The sequence below is a fragment of the Coregonus lavaretus genome (genome assembly GCF_964263955.1).
Source record: "Coregonus lavaretus genome assembly, chromosome: 24".
Classification (NCBI taxonomy): domain Eukaryota; kingdom Metazoa; phylum Chordata; class Actinopteri; order Salmoniformes; family Salmonidae; genus Coregonus; species Coregonus lavaretus.
In genome coordinates, this window is record NC_140011.1 from 12,167,084 (window position 1) to 12,192,143 (window position 25,060).

At 45.7% G+C, this 25,060-nt stretch overlaps 2 protein-coding genes across 2 annotated transcripts in view; both read right to left on the bottom strand.

Annotated features, from left to right (window-relative positions):
• LOC311099400 (unconventional myosin-XVIIIb-like) overlaps positions 1-9,698 on the bottom strand; it is a gene marked incomplete at both ends in the record, with an annotated part of 30,182 nt that extends 20,484 nt beyond the window's left edge. The window contains 11 exons of the mRNA XM_084140098.1: positions 118-262; positions 381-444; positions 530-630; positions 797-939; positions 1,075-1,285; positions 1,482-1,649; positions 1,833-1,945; positions 4,597-4,660; positions 7,093-7,632; positions 8,050-8,187; positions 9,660-9,698. Coding sequence (XP_083996224.1) covers positions 118-262; positions 381-444; positions 530-630; positions 797-939; positions 1,075-1,285; positions 1,482-1,649; positions 1,833-1,945; positions 4,597-4,660; positions 7,093-7,632; positions 8,050-8,187; positions 9,660-9,698 — 1,726 coding nt within the window. The remainder of the gene's footprint in view (positions 1-117; positions 263-380; positions 445-529; positions 631-796; positions 940-1,074; positions 1,286-1,481; positions 1,650-1,832; positions 1,946-4,596; positions 4,661-7,092; positions 7,633-8,049; positions 8,188-9,659) is intronic.
• A 4,316-nt stretch (positions 9,699-14,014) lies between these two features.
• The window catches only part of LOC311100295 (G protein-coupled receptor kinase 3), a 46,340-nt gene continuing 35,294 nt past the window's right edge, over positions 14,015-25,060 (bottom strand). The window contains exons 12-21 of the mRNA XM_084141157.1: positions 24,816-24,910; positions 24,631-24,738; positions 23,500-23,566; positions 22,219-22,319; positions 21,734-21,800; positions 21,304-21,399; positions 20,568-20,730; positions 20,297-20,433; positions 19,658-19,771; positions 14,015-19,142 (exon numbers count right to left, since the gene is read on the bottom strand). Of these exons, the coding sequence (XP_083997283.1) occupies positions 18,981-19,142; positions 19,658-19,771; positions 20,297-20,433; positions 20,568-20,730; positions 21,304-21,399; positions 21,734-21,800; positions 22,219-22,319; positions 23,500-23,566; positions 24,631-24,738; positions 24,816-24,910 (1,110 nt within the window). The 3' untranslated portion in view covers positions 14,015-18,980. The remainder of the gene's footprint in view (positions 19,143-19,657; positions 19,772-20,296; positions 20,434-20,567; positions 20,731-21,303; positions 21,400-21,733; positions 21,801-22,218; positions 22,320-23,499; positions 23,567-24,630; positions 24,739-24,815; positions 24,911-25,060) is intronic.

Sequence of the window (25,060 nt, forward strand, 5' to 3'; positions counted from 1 at the left end):
GAGAGAGAGAAAGTATTGGCATGGTTGTCATGTTTTCATAGGTCCTACTAACAGCTACACTTCATAAAGTATCATATGGTATGGAGAGAGAGAAAGAGATGTTGGTACAGTCTATACCTTTAATGGCCCCCGCTGTTCCCAGATGGTATAACCCTGCCAGGACATGCCATATTGCTCGTTGCTCATTGGCTGAGAAACCCAGTGTTTCCATGGCAACCAGCAGCTTGGTGAAGGCCACTGACGCACGCTGCTTTTCTTCTACCTGACGGAGGGAGCGAAGGAAAGGATGGAGGAGAGGAAGATGGGCCTATTAGTTTCTGAGGTAGAGTAAGCAATATGGCCAAAAAATTCAAAAAAGGTTAGCAACACTTGCTGGTTACCTTGGTGGGAGCGACTATTCCAAAAGAGTTGGCCTCAGAGAATTGGTGCATCTGCAGCTCCGTCCTATCAGGAGGAGACCGGAAGTCATGTAAGAGTGTGTGTGTGTGCGCACGTGTGTGTGTGTGTGTGTGTGTGTGTGTGTCTGTACCTCATCTCTGTACTGAGTCCAGCCAGCATCTGGGAGAAGACTAGGAAGTTACTCTCTCCCTCCATCTTCTGACACACCCTCCACTTCTCTAACATCATAGTCTGGAGAAGAGGAGGAGAGAGGGATGAAGAAGGGAGGGAGAGGAGGGAGGACATTGAGACTATATAATATGATACTGTACATATCATTAGAAGCAATATACTTGCATAACGGGCAACAATTTGTTTGTTTGTGTGTGTGTGTGTGTGTGTGTGTGTGTGTGTGTACCTGTAGGTGTCCAGCAGAGGCCAGTCCAGCGTGGTTGAAGTCCAGAGAGAGAACCATGGCGAAGCGAGACGAGGCGTCACTGTGCTGAGAGCTCACACACCCAAACGACCTCAGGATCGTAAACACTGCCTGGATACGCTCCACTGGACACACACACACACACCGAGAGATAACATTATACACACAGTGTGCTATTACTTCACACACTTCATAAACACACAAAGACTTCATATTACATTACACAACATGCACGCAACGCACACACACAAAGCACTCACCACTGATGCTGTCTCCGGCGGTACCAGCCTGTTTGAGGAGTGTGTGTGTGAAAGCTTGGCAGGAGGTGGTCTTGCCCGTGCCACTGCGTCCCACCGCACACACACTCTGGTCCCTGCGCGTGCCCACCATGGAGACATACACATGCCTGACTAGAGCGGCCAGGGCAGGGGGAGCATCCCACACACTGTCCCCACGACGGGAGCGAGGGGTCTGGGGAGAGGAGACCACAACATTCCCTTATCATCTGGTTCCAATGGAACTACAGGAACATAACACCTAGTCAAGTTCTAGAGCACTAGTTCAGCTCCTATCACTGATGGACGAGAGAGTACACGCACTGGGTTTCCCGGCATGAATCACTCAGCAAGTGTACAGTGTATGTGTGTGTGTGTCTGTGTGTGTTCACCTTTCCGTGTTGGTTCAGCGGCGGCCAAAAGTTGAGCAGGTTGGGTCCAGCGTGTGTGAGTGGCAGGCTGGCTTTAGCTCGACTGGTTAAAGTGTGGAGCGCTCCACACTCATTCACACTCTGTAGGTCACTCAAGTCCTCACACAGGTCCAACTCAGACGGATTCAACTGGAGAGAGAAAGCGAGAGGGACAGAGAGAGAGAATGCGGTGTCAGGGGAGAGAGAGAGTGATGGAGAGAAATGGAGTGATGGAGAGAGAACGAGAAGGGAGATAGAGATAAATAAAGATAGAGAGGCGAGAGAGATAGAATGAGAGAGAGATAGAATGAGGGAGAGGGAGAGAGAGAGTACCTTCTGGATGTCATGCTCCATGACATCATGCAGTGTTCCGTCTGACTCCATTCTGACTCTCACTAGGCCTGCTGGGAGATCTGGGGTTCCCTCGTCTGGTTTCAGCTGAGTGGCTGGAACACAGAACCCACCAATCACAGACAATCTCAGTATAAACCCACCAATTGGAAAGTCTCAGGACAAATCCATTAGTCACTTAAAGCTAGAATCCTTAGTTGCTACATCCATTTGTGGACTTATCAAACTAATTATATATGCCCATTAATAACACAACTTATAAATGCCTCATGAGCTTAGCTCAACTGTCATACCCGATCAGAACCCAAAATATAAGCTTGTTATACTCCAATGTTTGTAAACAAAGTAAATGTAAAGAAACACTGTTTAGCCTCAAAACACTTTATAGCCTAGCAAACATTTAGAAAAAAAATGTGTTTGAACAGATACAATGCTATTTCACAGTAAACAAACTAACAACAGATTTTCAGCATGCTTATAGGGAAGGGCATCAACATGCACAGCACTTACACAAATGACTGATGATTGGCTGAGAGAAATTGATAATAAAAAGATTGTGGGAGGTGTTTTGTTAGACTTCAGTGTAGCTTTTGACATTATCGATCATAATCTGCTGCTGGAAAAACTTGTGTGTTATGGCTGCTATATTGTGGATCGACAGTTACCTGTCCAACAGAACACAGAGGGTGTTCTTTAATGGAAGCCTCTCCAACATAATCCAGGTAGAGTCAGGCATTCCACAGGGCAGCTGTCTAGGCCCCTTACTTTTTTCAATCTTTACTAATGACCTGCCACTGGCTCTGAGTAAGGCCTGTGTGTCTATGTATGCTGATGACTCAACACTATACATGTCAGCTACCACAGCACGTGAAATCACTGCAACACTTAACAAAGAGCTGCAGTCAGTTTCAGAATGGGTGGCAAGAAATAAGTCCTAAACATTTCAAAAACTAAAAGCATTGTATTTGGGGCAAAGCATTCACTAAACCCTAAACCTCAACTAAACCTTGTAAAGAATAATGTGGAAATTTAGCAAGTTGAGTAGAGTAAACTGCTTGGAGTAACCCTGGATTGTAAACTGTCATGGTCAAAACATATTGATGCAACAGTAGTTAAGATGGGGAGAGGTCTGTCTGCTCTGCGCTGCTCTGCTTTCTTAACAACGCTATCAACAAGGCAAGTCCTACAGGCCCTAGTTTTGCCGCACCTGGACTACTGCCCAGTCGTGTGGTCAGGTGGCACAAAGAGGGACTTAGGAAAATTACAATTGGCCCAGAACAGGGTAGGACGGCTGGCCCTTAAATGTACATGAAGAGCTAACATTAATAACATTCATAATATGCATGCATGTCCTGGCTCAAAGTAGAGGAGCGATTGACTTCATCACTACTTGTCAATCTGAAAAGTATTGACATGTTGAATGCACCGAGCTGTCTGTTTAATCTACTAGCACACAACTCACACCCATACATACCCCACAAGACATGCCACCAGAGGTCTTTTCACAGTCCCCAAGTCCAGAACAGACAATGGGAGGCACACGGTACTACATAGAGCCATGACTACATGGAACTCTATTCCACATCTAGTAACTCATGCAAGTAAAATTAGATTTAAAAAACAGATACAAATAGAAATTAGGGAACAGCGGAGACTGTGAAGCGACACACACATGCACAGACACATGATAACATACGCACATGTACACATGGATTTTGTGTCGCAGATACAGTATGTGGTAGTAGAGCAGTGGCCTGAGGGCACACACTTAATGTCTTGTGAAATGTATTGTAATATTGTATAACTGCCTTAATTTTGCTGGAACCCAGGAAGAGTAGCTGCAGCTAATGGTGATCCATAATAAATACAAATACAAAATACAAAACATGGTTAAAACTATAATTTTGATATCATGGATGGTTAGTCCTTGCTTTGAATTTGAGAGTGGTTACATTTCTCCAGGCCCATCCAGCTTTTTACCAAAACAGAGGCGGGGTGTCCACTTTGTTATTGTTTCAGTTAAGGATTCCAGCTTTAGAGGCACCAAAAGATGAGTTTGATGATTATCATTAACAGGGAGACATTCTTCTATGTTGAATTAAGCACTGTATATTTGTCCCAACATGATTTCATGTTTCTGTGGAGAAAAACTAAGTCATAGTGGAGATTTCCTGGTTGTGGTTCTAGTCTGTATTCTCAATATTATTCTCACAGCACAACTAAACAGGGATTACCAGGGTTTATGTCTCAGGGGATTAAACTCTGATATGCATCCCTAATCTCTGATCCCCCAGTGTGAGTGTGTGTGTGCGCATGCGTGTGTGTGTGTGTGCATGTGTGTGTGTACCAGGGTTCAGGGGATGTGTGTGTGGGTATATGAAAATCAAATGGGATTAATGCTGGCTAGATGTTCTAGCCTAACGACTCACACTAAATTCTTCCACTGCTCTGTTGTTCACTACATACTTTAGTCTGAGACTGCCATCATTGAAGTTGTTTGTGGTGACGATGGGCGTTGTACAAAACAAAGTCATCAGCGATGGGATATTCTTTAAGCAATCAGAGAATCAAAGCCAGTGAAGAATTTTCAATCCGCTGCTTTAGCCACGTGTGTTCTGGCTCCCGCAGTATTAAGGGTTGGATACAAAAGCACAGTGCTAAAGCAAGGTACTATTAATACACCAACCAATGCCACCCAACACCTCAGGACACACACAGTCTACCACATTACATTACCACCACTTACCGAGGCTAAAGCCCTCCTTGTGGACGTACCACACATTCCCAACTTCATACCACACATCCCTCACCTGGAAGAGAGAGAGAGAGAGAGAGAGAGAGAAAGAAAGAAAGCGGGAGAGAGAGAAGGGGGGGGGGGGATGCACAATCATATGTACAGTTGAAGTCAGAAGTTTACATACACTTAGGTTGGAGTCATTAAATCTCGCTTTTCAACCACTCTACACATTTCTTGTTAACAAACTATCGTTTTGGCAAGTCGGTTAGGACATCTACTTTGTGCATGACACAAGTGGTCCTCAAGTGGTCCTCTGTAGCTCAGCTGGTAGAGCACGGCGCTTGTAACGCCAAGGTAGTGGGTTCGATCCCCGGGACCACCCATACACAAAAATGTATGCACGCATGACTGTAAGTCGCTTTGGATAAAAGCGTCTGCTAAATGGCATATTATATTATTATTATTATATATTATATACAAGTAATTTTTCCAACAATTGTTTACAGACAGATTATTTCACTTATAATTAACTGTATCACAATTCCAGCGGGTCAGAAGTTTACATACACTATGTTGACTGTGCCTTTAAACAGCTTGTAAAATTCCAGGCTTTAGAAGCTTCTGATAGGCTAATTGACATCATTTGAGTCAATTGGAGGTGTACCTGTGGATGTATTTCAAGGCCTACCTTCAAACTCAGTGCCTCTTTGCTTGACATCATGGGAAAATCAAAAGAAATCAGCCAAGACCTTAGAAAAACAATTGTAGACCTCCACAAGTCTGGTTCATCCTTGGGAGCAATTTCAAAATGCCTGAAGGTACCACGTTCATCTGTACAAACAATAGTATGCAAGTATAAACACCATGGGACCACGCAGCCGTCATACCGCTCAGGAAGGAGACGCGTTCTGTCTCCTAGAGATGAACGTACTTTGGTGCGAAAAGTGCAAATCAATCCCAGAACAACAGCAAAGGACCTTGTGAAGATGCTGGAGGAAACAGGTACAAAAGTTTCTATATCCACAGTAAAACAAGTCCTATATTGACATAACCTGAAAGGCCGCTCAGCAAGGAAGAAGCCACTGCTCCAAAACCGCCATAAATAAGCCAGACTACGGTTTGCAACTGCACATGGGGACAAAGATCATACTTTTTGGAGAAATGTCCTCTGGTCTGATGAAACAAAAATAGAACTGTTTGGCCATAATGACCATCGTTATGTTTGGAGTAAAAACGGGGTCGCTTGCAAGCTGAAGAACACCATCCCAAACGTGAAGCAAGGGGGTGGCAGCATCATGCTGTGGGGGTGCTTTGCTGCAGGAGGGACTGGTGCACTTCACAAAATAGATGGCATCATGAGGAAGGAAAATTATGTGGAAATATTGAAGCAACATCTCAAGACATCAGTCAGGAAGTTAAAATTTGGTTGCAAATGGGTCTTCCAAATGGACAATGACCCCAAGCATACTTCCAAAGTTGTGGCAAAATGGCTTAAGGACAACAAAGTCAAGGTATTGGAGTGTCCATCACAAAGCCCTGACCTCAATCCTATAGAACATTTGTGGGCCGAACTGAAAAAGCGTGTGCGAGCAAGGAGGCCTACAAACCTGACTCAGTTACACCAGCTCTGTCAGGAGGAATGGGCCAAAATTCACCCAACTTATTGTGGGAAGCTTGTGGAAGGCTACCCGAAACGTTTGACCCAAGTTAAACAATTTAAATGCAATGCTACCAAATACTAATTGAGTGTATGTAAACTTCTGACCAACTGGGAATGTGATGAAAGAAATAAAAGCTGAAATAAATCATTCTCTCTACTATTATTCTGACATTTCACATTCTTAAAATAAAGTGGTAATCCTAACTGACCTAAGACAGGGAATTTTTACTAGGATTAAATGTCAGGAATTGTGAAAAACTGAGTTTAAATGTATATATATATTCCGACTTCAACTGTATTCTACGGCATGCAGTGTGTTCTTTAGAAGGTGAATGTTTCACTGTGTGTATGTTCCAGGACGGCAGGTAGCCTAGCGGTTAAGAGCTACATGAAAACAATCTGTTGATGTGGACTTGAGCAAGGCACTTAACCCTAATTGCTCTTGTAAGTCACTCTGGATAAGAGCTTCTGAAAAATGAGTAAAATGTAAGTGTGTGTGTCTGGCATGTGTGTGTCTATCAATGCACATGTGTGTGTGTGTAACAGGCCTGCTACACTGGAAGAGTACCTCTTGCAGGGAGTGAGAGACTGCGGCTCTCGTTGTTTTCAATTAAACCTGGGCGTAAGCTTTACAGCACTCGGAGTAAAATAGTGCTTGAATTCAATGCACGACTCATGCCAGAGAACACTTCATAATGTGTCTCGTGCTCTACAAAACATGGAGCTAAAAAAAACTACTTTGCGACGCCCCAGTGTAGCAGGTATGCAGGCCTAAGTGAGTTTGTGTGTGTATAGCATGTATACAGTACGTACGTATCTTATGACATGACCACGTGACATCATACCTCTTTCCTCTCATGTTCTGTTATGGCGATGTCTGCTTGTTGCCCCTCAGGCTCCTGTCGCTCCTCTATCACTCCCTCTTTCTTCTTCTCCTGTTCTTTCTGCTGATCTTTCTTTCCCTCCATCTTTGGCATCTTGACATCATTTGTTGGCTTCTTGGTATCATTTGTCACCTTTTCTTTCCCTGACTTCACTTCCTGCCCCTGCTTCAGCAGCTCTGATTTAATTTCCTGTTTCTGCTTCAGTTGTTCTGTTGTAATTTCCTGTTTCTGCTTCAGCTGCTCTGATGTAATTTCCTGTTTCTGTTTCAGTGGCTCTGGGGTCACTTCCTTTTTGGCTGTCTCCCCCAGGGGCGGGCTCTTGAGTTTGGGGGAGAGGATTCGACGGGGCGTGGAGGTCTTGAGATCTGATTGGTTGGAGTGGCGGCCTCGCTCTCCGTTGACCAACTGCTCGTTTCGCAGGGCCATCTCGGCCTCTAGGATTGGTGGAGTTTGGTCCGGGAGGAGGAACTGCTGCACCAGGTTGTCACTCAGTTTACTGGGCTGGAAAGAAACAAGATGGACGTCACCACAGTATGTAAAAACACAAGGCAACGTGCTGCCTTTACTTCACCCTTGGCTGACTTGCTATCGCCCCAGGTTATGCCCACCACTATCTGTCTCTCTACCTCCACCCCTTTCTTTTTCCACATTATCCTTTTTAATCGCTTGTTCCTATATTTCTGTTTCCCTCTTTGTCTCTTCCATCCCTCTCTCTCTACCCCCTCCTTCCATCCCTCTTTCTCTACCCCCTCCTTCCATTCCACTCTCTCTACCCCCTCCTTCCATCCCTCTCTCTCTACCCCCTCCTTCCATCCCTCTCTCTCTACCCCCTCCTTCCATTCCACTCTCTCTACCCCCTCCTTCCATTCCACTCTCTCTACCCCCTCCTTCCATTCCACTCCTTCATCTTTCTCTTACTGCCTTCTCTTCTTTGGCCTCAGGTTCTTTTTGTTTGGTCTCCTTCTCTGTCTCTCTGACCAGCTGTTTGAGGAAGCCTCCCGGTAGGGCCGACAGAGGAGGGGGAGGAGAGGTGGGCTCTTCCTTCTTCTCCTTTATCTGTAAAGTGGAAAGGAGGGACGGAGAGGGTAAGACAGATATGACACACACAGGCCCTGTTCGAATGCAACTGTACAAATTCATCCTTCATCCTTGAAGAAGAAGGGGATGTATTTTCACTAGGGCTGTCAAACGCAAAATAAATGTCATCGAGTTAATTGCAGGATTTGCTGTGATTAATCGCAAACTCAGAATTTGCTCAAATTGAGCTGTAATTTACAACTTTTCATACAAAAAGCATTACAAGAATATTGACGTCTTGAATCTGGTAAATTGATAAAACACACTTTCTTTAACCTCAATGCCAACTTGTTTTGACATGGCACTGTTGTTTTTAGCTGTATAGAATTGTGGATGTTTTCAGTGTATTTTAAACACTGCGATAAAAATAAAAAATGTAATCCACTAAAATGTTCTCGAGTTAACTCTGACAGCCCTAATTTTCACAGCATTTATTTGAACTGGGCCACAACCCAATGTTTACATGCAGACTCAGATTTACTGTTAGAAATAGATGCAATACAGTCTACAGCAAAGGCTCAGCGGCTATATACTGTGACAGCAGTACACAGACACATACAAATACATACACAAACACGTACAAATACAAAAACACACACAAACACAAACATACACGTACTCATGCTAGTGTGGAAGAGCAATTATCATCTACGTTTAGGACTGCAGTTCACAGAGTTTCCTCTTGTCCACTGACAGGTGTGAATTACATTTTTATTTTTTATTAGGTCATTTAGCAGACGCTCTTATCCAGAGCGACTTACAGTTAGTGAGTGCATACATTTTTCATACTGGCCCCCCTGTGGGAAACGAACCCACAACCCTGGCGTTGCAAGCACCATGCTCTACCAACTGAGCTACAGGGGGGCCCTGTAGCTCAGTTACTGACACATATCATATCAACTGTATGTAATAATGACTTAACTAGTGCATGACCGGTTTATTACTGGTTTATTAATAGCAGAGGTGGTATGGTCAGTTTAGATTAGACCTGCTGTTACCGTGGAGACGAGAGGACAGAAAGGTCAGTAGGACAACTCTCCTATCTCTCCTGTTCTCTGCTCAGGGGTGGTCGAAACAGATTACTCATCCATTTTAATGATAATACATCCAGTAGAATATAGGAATTAAAAAGAGATGGGTGATAGAGAGAAGAGTGAATGAAATATGAGAGAGGGAGAGAGTGTGTGGTGCTCTGGTTACTGTATGCACACACAGGAGTGGTTGTATTTGCAGATGGAACATTCAAAGCAGTGTGGGACATACAGTAGCCTACACACAAAATGACATATCCAGAACACACACAGGCTGATCATTCTAGAATACACACAACATGAAGACTCACTAGAACACACATTAAGGGAACACACACGACTCTAGAACACACAGAGTGAGGATCATTCCAGACCATTCTAGAACAGTAATGCTTCATGCCACATCATCTCTGCACCTCCCTTCTGCTCCCAGAGCTTTAAGCGTGAGGACAGCGCCATGACAATGGCTGCTGGGGGAGGGGTCAAACAGTCAGAGGTCAGCCAGATGTGATGTCAGAGTGGGGGCGGGACAACACAGAAACAGTGATTCAACCTGAGGATGGAGAGAAACAGGAATGAGAAAAAGAAATAGGTTTCTGGTGACGTATTAACTGATGTGAACTTACAAGTTGACAACACATGAAACACCTCACGATGTGGTGGAATACATGACAGGTGGCAGATCACTCAACACCACTAAACAAACACACACAAACGAGCTGTCTCTCAGAAATGTTAGTCCTTCTAGTGAAGTCATATGCACATACACACACTCAAATATCTGTACAACTGCACAACCTTTCACAAACTACTGTTTCTTCTCCCACCCAACACACTCCCAACCTGGGTCTCACGTACGGCTCTCAAGCGCTCTCCTCTCCAGTTTCAGCCTGTCTCAGCTGTCCGTTCCATTGGGCTTCTCACACACACACCTCTGGGCCCCTGGCCTGTGCCCCTCAGGACCTTACAGACACACACGCTACCTCTGGGCCCCTGGCCTGTGCCCCTCAGGACCTTACAGACACACACGCTACCTCTGGGCCCCTGGCCTGTGCCCCTCAGGACCTTACAGACACACACGCTACCTCTGGGCCCCTGGCCTGTGCCCCTCAGGACCTTACAGACACACACGCTACCTCCAGCACCTGCCTGGAACACCAGCAGACATGGACAGACGGAGACCTGTACAGAATCTCAGTTGGGTGAAGGGCAGCTCAGGTGGTGTGTGGTAGGAAGGAGAAAAGTGGTGCCTGGTTTTATGCAAGTATTGGGTCTAGGGATGGACACACACGAAGACATACCTGTTGTGGACAGTCTCGAAGCAACACAACACCAATGAAGCCTACGCCAACTAATCTCTGAGTGATGTAGGTTATGTAGGTTAGTATGACAGTCAGACCACCATCTTAATAGATATTTATACTTCAGTGTTAACCTGTTGATTCACCATAACACATTTCTGGGTGATATGTCAATCAAATCAGATCACATTTTATTTGCCACATGCGCCGAATACAACTGGTGTAGACATTACAGTGAAATGCTTACAAGCCCTTAACCAACAATGTAAAGTAAAATAGATTAAAAAAGTGTTAAGCAAATAACTAAAAAGCAGCAGTAAAATAAAATAACAGTAGGGAGGCTATATACAGGGTGGTACCAGTGCAGAGTCAATGTGTGGGGGCACTGGCTAGCCGAGGTAATTGATGTAATATGTACATGTGGGTAGAGTTAAAGTGACTATGCATAAATAATAAACAGAGTAGCAGCAGCGTAAAAGAGGGGGATGGGGTGGGGTGGGGGGGATAGTAAATATTGTCCGGGTAGCCATGATTAGCTGTTCAGGAGTCGTATGGCTGTTAGAAGCTGTTGAGAAGGTAGAAGCTGTTGAGAAGCCTTTTGGACCTTGACTTGGCACTCCGGTACCGCTTGCCGTGCGGCAGTCTATGACTAGGGTGGCTGGAGTCTTTGACAATTTTGAGGGCCTTCCTCTGACACCGCCTGGTATAGAGGTCCTGGATGGCAGGAAGCTTGGCCCCAGTGATGTACTGGGCCGTACGCACTACCCTCTGTAGTGCCTTGCGGTCGGAGGACGAGCAGTTGCCATACCAAGTGCTGATGCAACCAGTCAGGATGCTCTCGATGGTGCATCTGTAGTACTTTTTGAGGATCTGAGGACCCATGCCAAATCGTTTCAGTCTCCTGAGGGGGAATAGGCTTTGTCGTGCCCTCTTCACGACCGTCTTGGTGTGTTTGGACCATGATAGTTCGTTGGTGATGTGGACACCCAGGAACTTGAAGCTCTCAACCTGTTCCACTACAGCCCTGTCGATGAGAATGGGGGCGTGCTCAGTCCTCTTTTTTTCCCTGTAGTCCACAATCATCTCTTTTGTCTTGATCACATTGAGAGAGAGGTTGTTATCCTGGCACCGCACGGCCAGGTCTCTGACCTCCTCCCTATAGGCTGTCTCATCGTTGTCGGAGATCAGGCCTACCACTGTTGTGTCGTCGGCAAACTTAATTATGGTGTTGGAGTCGTGCCTGGCCATGCAGTCATGGGTGAGCAGGGAGTACAGGAGGGGACTGAGCACGCACCCCTGAGGGGCCCCCGTGTTGAGGATCAGCGTGGCAGATGTGTTGTTACCTACCCTTACCACCTGGGGGCGGCCCGTCAGGAAGTCCAGGATCCAGTTGCAGAGGGAGGTGTTTAGTCCCAGGATCCTTAGCTTAGTGATGAGCTTTGAGGGCACTATGGTGTTGAACGCTGAGCTGTAGTCAATGAATAGCATTCTCACGTAGGTGTTCCTCTTGTCCAGGTGGGAAAGGGCAGTGTGGAGTGCAATAGAGATTGCATCATCTGTGGATCTGTTGGGGCGGTATGCAAATTGGAGTGTGTCTAGGGTTTCTGGGATAATGGTGTTAAGCAACCGTTTAACTGTGTCAGATCTAACAGTGCCGCCATAACGCTGTGTCCATGGCATGTTCACGGGAACAGTGGCTCAACTCCAGTGGTTTCCAAACTTTTGTCTCCCACCTGAAGCAATTCTAATTTTCTTGTGACCCACCAAATCAACACAACTATGACATTACAGTAGCTACAACCCTGTCAACCCAGACAGAATTGGCCATGACCTGACCCAGTCTCTGTTCTATTCTGTCTGAAACAGCAGACTAGTGGCAAAGTCACAGTCAGGCAGCTACTGTACCCCTCTCCCTTGTCCTCCCTTACCCTCTCTTTTCTCTCCCCCTCTCTTTCCCGTCCTATCCTTTTCCCTTAACCCTCTCTCCCCTATCTGTCCATCAGTCCACCCCGGGCTCTATAAATAAAGTTATGAGAACAAACTCTGGCATTTCACAGAAATACATACTAAAACACACAAACCACCTACCTTATGATGGAACTCAAAATGTACTGGTTTATAATCCCAATCCTGCGAGGCCAAAGCGAGAGGCTCACTGTCCCACCGTCAAACAGACACACACACAGACACACACATTCAGACGAGCCGAGTTGGGCACTCAGCAATGCAGTCAGAAATAGTGTGACACAGACAGCATCTCTCTCTCTCTCTCGTTCTCTTACTCCCACACACACACACACACACACACGAGGCAGCTTGCATGCCAACAGATTGCGCTATAAATATAGTGGGACTGGTGGGTAGGGGATACTACCCTGTTAGGAAAACAGGACGCTAGTATATGACAGGGGGGAGAATACAGTTGGGGGAAAAGCAATGAGGTAAGACAATGTTGTAGCAAACTACCATTCACCCTGTGTCTTGATTTGCCTAAGGTTTGGACTCTAGGCCTAAACAAACCAACAGATAAATAGCATGCAAAAACTGAGGCGAGAGAGGGGAAAGCTGGAATGTTTTGGAGTCTATTGGGACATGGACAAAGGAGGGATGGATTGCTGTTGATATTGGAAGACTGAACACACACACAAACCCAAAGCCCACTCCACTTCTAGCAACAGCTAGAAAAAGCCATGTATCTCTGTCTTGAGGGGTAGAAATCAGCTGCCGTTCTAACCTGACTGACAGCTACAGCTGAGAGGGGGAGGAGAAGAGGAGGAGCCTCATAGAGAAAGGAAGATGGCTGGATGGGGGGGGGGGGGGGGGGGGTACCAGAGGGGTGAGGGAGAAACGTAGGGGAGGGAAAGGGGGAAGAGGGTGAGAAAATAAGAGAAAATGAGAGGAGCTAGGGGAAATTAGGAGTGGAGTGAGGGGGACAGAAGAGGTGAGGAAGGGGGAGGAAAGAGGGTTGCGACCCCTGACCTATCCCAAGAAGCCCCCAGTTTATTGACTGGTCCTTTTGAATAGTCCAGCACCCCCTTGGGCAGTATACAAAACAGGTTTCAGAGGGAGGGCACATCAAGTGGGACATGGTCCAAGAACCCTTTTTTGGAAACTTAGGTATTGATATATTTTTTTTACGTTGTTTTATGGTATCAATAGTTCAGTGTCTGTGCACCAGTGTATTTCCCCATGTTTTTAAATTAAATTGTGGAATAAAACGGGTTTGAATAAATGCATCCTTATTTCATTAGTTGGATGATATGGGAAGATAAATTGGCATTAGACAGTTGGCTGCTGTTACCACAGTATTTCTAAAGAATGAACATTACATCCCCCGACCCCCATGTTTAGGTTTGAACATGAACAACATGTGAACTCATAGAAATTCAGACCTCCCTTTGATATGATGACATACTGTGTGTAGTGTACTAAAGTATTGGCTCAACAGGTCAACAAACCACACGTTACACAAAGTAACACAAAAAAAGTGTATTTATTTATTTCTGAACTGTTTTATATAAGCAGTCCAACACATATGCTCCTACCTGTCTTAAAAACAATATAACAAAATTAATTAAAACAAATGTAATAACAATAATCATTTAATAATATTATCAATAACAGTAATCATCATCATAACTTTAATGGTAATAGTAACCCAAAGCCAGTAGTATTTGCGTTTGTTTGTGGCACATTTAAAATAATTTGTCTGATGGGTGTGTAAACCGGAATACTCTACAGCGAGACCTCTGGCGCGAGCTCGTAGACAGAGGGTGCTATTTCCCCAAAACACACAATAAATATGAACGAGCAAGAGTCCGGTATTTAAACAAAAATAATCTGGTAATTTGCAGGTACGATAGCTAAATTCTTTATGAGCAAGATCCGAGCCAAAGTCTTCACCACAAACAGATTTACTCACTTCAAAACCCCAACGCTCACACAGCGCATCCTCATCCGAAGATCGTCTCTACATTGTTAAATCTTTTTAAATAAACCTAGAGCATTTCGGTCAATTAATACACACACATATATATACATACACACATATACAGTTAAAGTTGGAGGTTTACATACACATAGGTTGGAGTCATTAAAACTCGTTTTTCAACCACTCAACAAATTTCTTGTTAACAAACTATAGTTTTGGCAAGTCGGTTAGGACATCTACTTTTTGCATGACACAAGTAATATTTACAATTGTTTACAGACAGATTATTTCACTTATAATTCACTGTATCACAATTCCAGTGGGTCAGAAGTTTACATGCACTAAGTTGACTGTGCCTTTAAACAGCTTGGAAAATTCCAGAAAATGATGTCATGGCTTTAGAAGCTTCTGATAGGCTAATTGACATAATTTGAGTCTACCTGTGGATGTATTTCAAAGGCTAACTTCAAATTCAGTGCCTCTTTGCTTGACATCATGGGAAAATCAAAAGAAATCCTCAGAAAAAAAAATTATGGTTCATCCTTGGGAGCAATTTCCAAACGCCTGAAGGTACCAAGTTCATCTGTAAAAACAATAGTACGCAAGTATAAACATAATGGGACCACGCAGCCATCATACCACTCAGGAAGGAGAAGCGTTCTGTCTCCTAGAGATGAACGTACTTTGGTGTGAAAAGTGCAAATCAATCCCAGAACAACAGCAAAGGACCTTGTGAAGATGCTGGAGGAAACCGGTACAAAAGTTTCTATATCCACAGTCAAACGAGTCCTATATCGACATAACCCGAAAGGCCGCTCAGCAAAAAAGCCACTGCTCGAAAACCACCATAAAAAAGTCAGACTACGGTTTGCAACTGCACATGGGGACAAAGATCGTACTTTTTGGAGAAATTTCCTCTGCTCTGATGAAACAAAAATAGAACTCTTTGGCCATAATGACCATCGTTATGTTTGGAGGAAAAAGGGGGTTGCTTGCAAGAAGAAGAACACCATCCCAACCGTGAAGCACGGGGCTGGCAGCATCATGCTGTGGGGGTGCTTTGCTGCAGGAGGGACTGGTGCACTTCACAAAATAGATGGCATCATGAGGAAGGAAAATTATGTGGAAATATTGAAGCAACATCTCGAGACATCAGTCAAGAAGTTAAAGCTTGGTCGCAAATGGGTCTTCCAAATGGACAATGACCCCAAGCATACTTCCAAAGCTGTGGCAAAATGGCTTAAGGACAACAAAGTCAAGGTATTGGAGTGGCCATCACAAAGCCCTGACCTCAATCCTATAGAACAATTGTGGGCAGAACTGAAAAAGCGTGTGCGAGCAAGGAGGCCTACAAACCTGACTCAGTTACACCAGCTCTGTCAGGAGGAATGGGCCAAAATTCACCCAACTTATTGTGGGAAGCTTGTGGAAGGCTACCCGAAACGTTTGACCCAAGTTAAACAATTCAAATGCAATGCTACCAAATACTAATTGAGTGTATGTAAACTTCTGACCAACTGGGAATGTGATGAAAGAAATAAAAGCTGAAATAAATCATTCGCTCTACTATTATTCTGACATTTCACATTCTTAAAATAAAGTGGTGATCCCAACTGACCTAAAACAGGGAATCTTTACTAGGATTAAATGTCAGGAATTGTGAAAAACTGAGTTTAAATGTATTTGGCTAAGGTGTATGTAAACTTCCAACTTCAACTGTAATATATATATGTATGTGTGTGTGTGTGTGTGTGTGTGTGTGTGTGTGTGTGTGTGTATATATACATACACACTTACATTTTTTGTTAGTTTTCCGATATGCCACCCTTTTTCATTGTCTTGTTTTGTCGTTGAGCTTGTGTGTGCGCGTAGAAGATGTGTCGACAAAAACATCTCCACTAAATAAACATACTGACAAGCGATTGAATGCAACACACACACACACACTCATGCATGAAAGCACACACACTGAATAAACCCATTACAACCAAGCCCTGTGTGTGTGACAAGTGGAGGTGCTGAATGCCAGATTCACTCCATGCTGGGACAAACACAAACACCTCTCCTCACACTCTTCTGTTCCACATCACCAGTTTGGTCACAGTTTTGTACCCTTTAGAAATACACATTCCTCAGATTCAAGGGTTGAGAGAGTGTGTGTGTGGCCAGAGGCTGGTGCTGTGAGGGGTTCATCCCGCAGGTGTCCAAGTTAAGATAGGAGGATTCTCATTGGTCCAGAACAGTCAGCCAATCAGCGACAGGTATTTGGCACATTGAACATCTAGTAACACATTATGTTAAAAAGGTGCGACAAAGTAGTTGCAACAAAAACAAAAACCCATTCATTTGGTTTAAAAAAATAAAAGATACCCTGAAAGGTCTCTCTCTAAAACGACATCACTTCCCCCTGAATGACCTGTGTAGGCTTCTAATAATATCAACACCCCCTAACACATAAACCCTCCTCTAACTCCCCAGCCCCACATGCAGGTCACAGCTGTGGAAATGCATGGATATCACAGACGAGGAACGTTCTACTGCATGAAAAAAAGAAAAAAAAACCTGAAATTAAAATTGAGTGAACAAATCGTTTCTCCACTTCCCTCTCTTTTCTACAACCAAGCTGTGCATTCATGTCCTTCAGTTAAACAGACGTCACGACTGTAGTCACAGCAGCACAGCTGGTTCTCCTAATATATAAAGCCTAGAGAAATATCAGTCTTCATTCTGGGTCACATTCAGAAACAATCTATAGGTTCAAACCAGACTGAAGTGGACTAACAGATTTAGGTTGCGGTTGTTGTCCACTCCAAATACTAAAACACACCCCGCGTCACCTACCACCTCTCTCTCTGCACTGACCTACCTATACAGCCATTTGTGTGTGTGTGTGTGTGTGTGTGTGTGTGTGTGTGTGTGTAATCTACGTCTGGATGGCTGCAAGACTATGGCGTACATATTAGGACTGTCCTGACACAATCACAATTTCTCACACAGCAAAGTATTTGGCCCTCTGGGGTTCAAAAGTCACACACAGTCCCGCTCTGAGGTATGCACACTGCCAGGTGAATGAAAGCTGTCAGAGGACAGATTCGCAGAAGTGTCCATTAAAGCAAACATGTTGTAGAGCAGTACTGGAGTAAAGGACTGGAGTAGTATTCAGGAGATGCACAGAGAAAGGCTTGGGCTATATACACACTTACTGTGGACCCATAAAGACCACTAGTCAGTCAGTACATCCCCCCCCCCTCATCTCTCTCTGTTTGATGGTGTGTCCTTCATATACACCATCCCCGGTTCCCATAGTTATGGGTGCAATATGGTCCCCAGTGTATATGGTTACCAGCAGCTGTGCAGGAGCCAATCGGAGAAGTTGGTCCATGGTGACAAGAGTTCCGTGCCAGAGAGTTCTGTATCCGGGGGCGACGCCTGCTTTCAAAAACAGGTCCTCCTGGGCGCTCAAGTGACTCAAGTAAATATTGACATTGGCACTTTATGCACTTCAGTGACAGAGGGATGGGAAGATGGAGGGAGGGGGAGAAGAAGAGGGTAAACGTCTCTTCAAAAGTCAAAGCAACTATCTTTCGCTCCTTTTTTTTATTCTCTGTTGAAGGAATGCAGCCTGCTGTCAACCTCTATGACCTTATGTCTGGACACTCACAGCGAACACACAGCGACAATAGCGTACACACACATACACACACGCAGTTCATTGCCATTCTCTTGGTATGTCCCAGCAGGTCTCTGCTTCTGTCCTCCTCCCATCATCTTTCTGTTTTTCTCTCCTCTGCTTAGTCTCTCCTTTCCTCCTCCTTTCCCCTCTGTATGAGCTCACAGGAGAGGAATGTTATTGGTCCAGCCCCTCTCTCCAAGCGGTGCCATTGATCCAGATACTCATCACCTGCTTTAAGTCCCGCCCCTCCACTACAGTCAGCCAATCCTGTGGAGAGTGGCCGGCAGGTATGTGTGGCTCAGGTCCAGTCTCAAGACGAGGCTGGGGGAATGAGGGATGGAGGGAGGGATGGGTGGAGAGAAGAGGAGGAGAGGCGCAGGCAGGTGCCCTAGTCTTCACTCCCCTACTCGGGACTGGTTTTTGCTGCTCTGCCAGGTTCAGTTGGTGTGTGTGTGTGTGTGTGTGAGGTTAGCTGTGTGGAATGCTAGTCCATTGGGGCGAGAGGAAGAGGGGTGCGTGGCATCATTCTGAAGGGTCTAGCCGGAGAGGGAGGGGAGAAAACGCTCTGGTCTTCTTTAGATACATGCACTGGTTCCCACTTTCCTATTTTCTTCTTCAATGCATGGTCCGATGATACGTTGTGGCTTTCGGTGTGTGTGTGTGTGACAACAGAGGAGAGAAGCTGGCAGGCTTGGTCCATACACACTCCAGGGTGAGAGTGTGGGGCTTTATTGAATGTGTGTGTGAGTGTGTGTGTCTAGGGCTGGGGGACTGTGGTGGGTGGGGTCATAGGGGATGTGGTTGTAAGAGGCGGTGTGTGTGTGGGTGTGTGCGGCCTACAGGCCGTTGCTGTTGCGGTGTGTGAGAGGAGGTTTGGAGAACTCCACCACCCCAGCCCGACCCTTCCCGATGACCTTAGGGGCGCGACGCAGCAGCTTCTGGGCCTCAGTAAACGCCTCGGTCAGCTCTTTCTTCCACTGGACAAACTCTGGGTCACTCTGCAGAGAGACAGAGATCATTTTTTACATTTTAGTCATTTAGCTGACGCTCTTATCCAGAGCGACTTACAGTTAGTGAGTGCATACATTTTTCATACTGGCCCCCCGTGGGAATCGAACCCACAACCCTAGCGTTGCAAACACCATGCTCTACCAACTGAGCTACATGGGGCCTAACATATTATTACACATACACACCTTCCATTTACTAACTTACAATAGAATAATTTATAATACGTTTTAAAAAAGGGTTGCAAAATTACAATTGCTTTCCCAAAATTCCCAGGTTTTTCTGAAATCCTGGTTGGAAAATCCCTGGTATTGGGAGGCAATGAGCAGGAAATCTGGAATTCTCCATCCAGGATTTCTGGAACACTTGGGAATTTTGGGAAAGTTAACAGAATTTTGCAACCCTAAGAGACAGAGCGAGAGAGAGCCACAAACAGAAAGCGCGAGAAGGGAAGGGAGGGGATGAAGAGAGTACGCTAGAGAGTTATCAAGGTTGTCGTACGTACCTCACACTGCAGGACAAACTGTTTCCCTCCTTTGATGCGCAGCAGGATGCACTTCTTATCTTTTATCTGTGTCTCCTCCACCGTCACGATCTGCTCCATCGTCAGCAGGTTTTGCTGCGGAACACACACACAAACCAATCAGAAACACGTCCGGGAGGTGGGGAACCAATCACAAGCGGAGAATGAGACGGACCAATCAAAACGGCGCTAGAGAGCGAGGATGCTTCTCTAAACTAAGGCTGTCTGGAAGCAAAGCTTTAGAACGGAGGACACGTTCCAATCCATCTACTGTGCCACTGCAGGAGAGGAGAAGGTGGTGGGCCAGCAGCTGTCAGGCGTACCTTTGGGTTTTTTACTGTATGTTTTAATGTTTTCATCCAGGCCTACAGAACGGAGCGAGGACAGACGGACAACCTTCATGCACTAGACAGATGGGCAATGACGAAGAACACACACGGTCTCACACACACATCCATGGACACACACACGCTTGTAAGTGGAAACGCACAGGAAGAAAAAAACACACCCAGAGAACCACATCCGTGAAGAACAGAAGCACACAAACTGAAATACACGCACGTAAACTCGGACCGACACCCACTTCTAGAGGACGGTGTGAGGTAGAGGTGTGTGGCTCACCCGTGACTCTCCCTCTCCCCTCCACTCCACTCGGTTGGGGAACAGGTAGAAGTATCTACGCTGCCACTGCGTCAGGAACGGGTTACCCAGCTTCAACATGTAGCCATGCATTATACAGTCCTTCCCCAGGGCGTAGTCTAAAAAACACACACACATAAGTGTTTAGTTATTCAGTAAAAATATTGCATTTGGATATTTGTCCATATCGTGCAGCCCTAGTGTGATGTGTGTTATGCATGTGATTATGTATATGCATCTCCCTCAGCCTTACCCTCTTCATGGCCCAGCTGTTTGTTCTTGGCCCTCTTGCGGGCCTCGTTCTTGTCTGTGTCAGAGTTGACGGCCTCGTACACAGTCTCAGCCACCTCCTGCTGCCAGCGCTCTGAGATGACCAGGGGGAAGTTCTTGTACAATTCCTGGTCACTGTCCAACAACTAGAGGGACACAGAGAGAGAGAGAGAGAGAGAGAGAGAGAGAGAGAGGGGGGAGGATAAAGAGAGAGAAAAGGGGGAAGGGGGAGAGGGAGAGAAGGAGGGGGAGAGAGAGAGGGAGAGAGAGAAGGAGAAAGGGGCAGAGAGAGAGAAACAAAACAAAAGTCAGTGACGCAGGTATGATGTGTAAGGTTAAGTGAAGTGATTCCTCAGATGTTAACCACGTCACCAGTCGCTGTGAGATCTGCTAAGCTGGGCAGCATGACTGTAATTAAGGCAACCTGGAACGCGCCCAAAGTCCCCGGTACTGTTGTGTAATGTTAAAACTCTGTTGGAAGGACTTTCTCTGTGGGCCGCTCTGCTTGCTGACAGTGTCAATACTGAACACCGATGGAGCCACGTTACACCTCAGCCTCCTGTGTGTGTGTGTTCGGTGTGTGTGTACATCAGCAATAGGATGTAGGAGTGTGTAAATCCGGATTATAGGTTTAGCTTTTATATAATGCTATGTATTTTCCGTTGATACCCTTGGTGGTTTCATGAGATAAGGGCTGTGTGTGTGTGTGTGTGTGTTACCTTGATACCCTTGGTGTCCTCTTCGTCAAAGGAGCCAATGTCAAATGCATCTGCTGCATTTACCTCTCCCCTTGGAGGGATGAGAGGGGGAGAATACTGGAGGAGAGAGAGAGGAGGAGAGAGCGAGAGAGAGGACAGGAAGGAGAAGTATAAAAGGAAGAGAAAAGAAGAGGGTAAGTAAACAAAACAACAAGATTCCTTTAGCAGAGTAACCATGGCAACATATCGAGCATGAGAGACAGAGAGAGAGAGAGACAGAGACAGAGACAGAGACAGAGACAGAGAGAGAGAGAGAGAGAGAGAGAGAGAGAGAGAGAGAGAGAGAGAGAGAGAGAGAGAGAGAGAGAGAGAGCAGGGGACGAATGTCCAGACTGGCAGGCTTTATAACAAACCTGTTCTCCTGATTCATCACACAAACTCTAAGGCTTACCTTCTGAAGATACACTTGCTGCCAGTCGATGCCTTTGAAGAACAGATGCTCCTTCACCTCTGGGGCGCTGTGTGTGTGTGTGTGTGTGTGTAGATGGAGAGAGAGAGGGGGGAGAGAGAGAAAAAGCCAGGTCATTCTCATGTTGGAACAGTTCCTCATCTAAACAGCAGGTGGCAGTATTTACCACAGCGAACCAAACTCCTAATGGAACTGAGCTCTACAAACTAGTTTATGGACCCTTACAAAATCCTTTCATAGTATTCACACTAGGTGTTATACCCGCCACAGAGAAGTGATGGAAAGATTGAATCAAGTAACTCATGTTTTAACTATAATGTTGCATTGGAAAACAATGGCTCTCCCAGCACATAAATACTGTCAATGAGTCTGAAGTCCAAGGTTAAAATGTCTTTACTCAGCTAAGACCTAACATTAACATCAACGAGTGAAAAACAATGGAAGGAGTAGCAGATGTGAGTGTGTACCCTCGTCCCAAGCAGCCCAGTCTCTTGGCCACGTCTCTCTGCAGCAGACCCTCCAATAGACCCTTCAACTCCACAGAGAACGAGTCTGGCAACTCCACATTCTAGAACGAGAGAGAGAGGAGAGTGAGGGGGTGATGGAGATGGAGGAAAGCCAGGGAGAGAGTAGTACAATTTCCTCTATAACAACACAAGACACTAACTTGATTTATCATGCCAATAAAGTGTATCTAATATGCATTGAAAATATAGAGGTGATCTATAATTGTGTGATCTATAATTCTGTGTTTGTTCCATAGCATATCCCCTCCTTCCTCCACCCCCTTCCCCCTCTCTCTCCTCTGCCATAATTCTCCCCCTCGTTCTTATCTAATAAAACCATTCATCAGATTTCATTAACATAACTGACTGACTTATTGAGGACAGAGAGAGAGGGGGAGAGACAGGGATTACATGGTTTACTCCGATCAAGTGGTTGGATTAAATCCTAATCCGAATGTGATCACAATTGAAGATACTGTCCTTGTTTAGCTCGCTCCTTACAGAGGGGTTGTGTGTGTGTGTTTCCTCTGCTCTGACACCACATTATCTTGTGGTCTAATAGTAGGCATATTCTGGTCACGACCAAGGCTGACCAACCCTCCTCCAGGAGAGTTACTGAATGTGCAGGTTTTTGCGCCAGCCCTGCTCTAACACCCGATTCAGCTAATCATGGTCCTGAAGAGCAGCTGCAACAAAACCCTGCAGGAGCGTAGCTTCCCAAGAGGGTTGGGCAGCCCTGGTCTGGACCTCCCCTCGTAGTCTATGCTAGGAGACCCACTCTCTCTCTCTCGCTCTCTCTCTCTCCCTCTGTGGTGTAATCTGATGCTATTGGCAGCAGGCAGGGCGAGGGATGCAAAGTTAGGATGCAAATACCCTTGCTTTCCTGCCAGAACCTCTTCGCTCTCTTTTCTGCCCCCCACTCTCTCTCTCCCTTGCCTCTCACTCATTCACTGAGCATTATCAGACAAAGACTTGGCAGGAGTTTTGGGCAACATCTGTGAAGATGATCTCCCCAGGATATGTAATAATGTTGTGTGCGCACACGCTAGTGTTTCAGTGTATTTAAGGATAAAACCTTATTATGTGTGTATACATGTGTTGTGTCAACATGGACTAACCACATGTCGTGTGCACATAAGACATGTCAGTGTGTTTTAGTGTACATTAAAACTTCTCAATGTGTGTGCACTGTAGTGTACAAAAATATATCTTATAGTGTGTGTGTGTATAAGGTGGCCTTACCATAGTGAGCGTCATGCGGTCAATCTCGTGTTTGTCTTTGGTCTTGTGCTGTCTGAAGGGACTGTGCCTAGAGAGAGAGAGATGGAGAGAGAAAGAGAAGCTGTTAGTGTTACTGTAGAGAGGACGGAGCTGAAAGGAGGGAAGGAGTGAGGAATACAGTGAAAGAGAGATAGATGTAATATGAGTGATGTCACACTGTGGCAACCTAGTCCTCAGCAGATCCACCTGCAACGTTGAAAAAGCAGATCACACTTGCATCATTCTCTCTCTCTCTGCCCCTCGGTCTCCTCCTCTCTTTGACCCTTCCTCTTTCCCTCTCTGACCCCCCCCCCCCACCTCTCTGTCGACTTTGAAGTGTTCAAACACAGACACACACATCAATGGAACGACAGTTCAGCCTCCCTCCCATGCACTTCACACCCCACCTAGCAACCGTTACCACCCCCCACACCCCTCAGATGTACTGGGCCCAGACCTCTGGCATTTACACACTACACATGAAACACACTGTCACACACACACACACACCACATCAAACACACACACGACAGAGAAAAATTGATAGGGAGTGGGTGAGAGGGACAGACACAGAAAAGGCAAAAAGGGGTAACAGATAACAGAGAGAGGGGGAGAGAAGAGAAACAGCAAGAGAAAATAGAGAGAGACAGTGACAGACAGAGAGAGAGAATAGAGTGAGAGAATAGAGAGAGAGACAATCGAGGCTGGAAAAAGGAGGGATCAAAGGGGAAGAGCGATCAATGGAGAGAGAGAGTTTGAGAGATGAGGGGAAGCAGTCGTCTGAACCCTGGTGAGAGAGATGGAGGAATTAAAGGGATACTAGACGATTCTGGCATTTATTGTTCTACTTACCCAGAGTCAGATGAACTCGTGGATACCATTACTGTGTCTCTGCGTGCAGCATGAAGGAAGTTAGCGGTAGTTTTGCGAGCCAATGTTAACTAGCGCAAAGACTGGAAGTCTACAGGTACTGTGAGTGAGTAACCTGTTGTAGTGGATGGTGAGCGCCAAGGATAGAAAGAATGATAGAGGGGATGCAGTAGTAATGAAAGGATCAAACGATTGATGAAGGAATAGAGGTGGGGATGAAAAGAAGAGTGCGTGTGTTCTTACCCTCGGAGCAGTTTGAAGAGCATGCAGCCCAGTGAGAACCAGTCAGCGCTACTGTCGTACGCCGTACCCTTCTGAAGCACCTCCGGGGCCATGTACCCATGGGTACCACTGCAATATACCAGAACACTTTGTTAGTAACACACACTGCAGTAATGCCACACAAACACACAGGGTACGGTACTTACACGCTGGCGTGAGGTTTCTTCTTGGAGAAGTCACAGGCCAGACCCAGGTCTGAGATACGCACGTGACCATGCTCATCCAATAGGATGTTAGCAGGCTGGGGGGGGGGGGGGCGAGAGAAAGGGGGAGTGAGAGAAGAGAGCGGGAAAGCGAGGTTATTAACATCTAACAACAAAGTAGAAAATATTTGTATAAAAACAAGGCCTTGAAATAACGCCAGGGAGAGTTAGCTCAGAGACGCCAACAA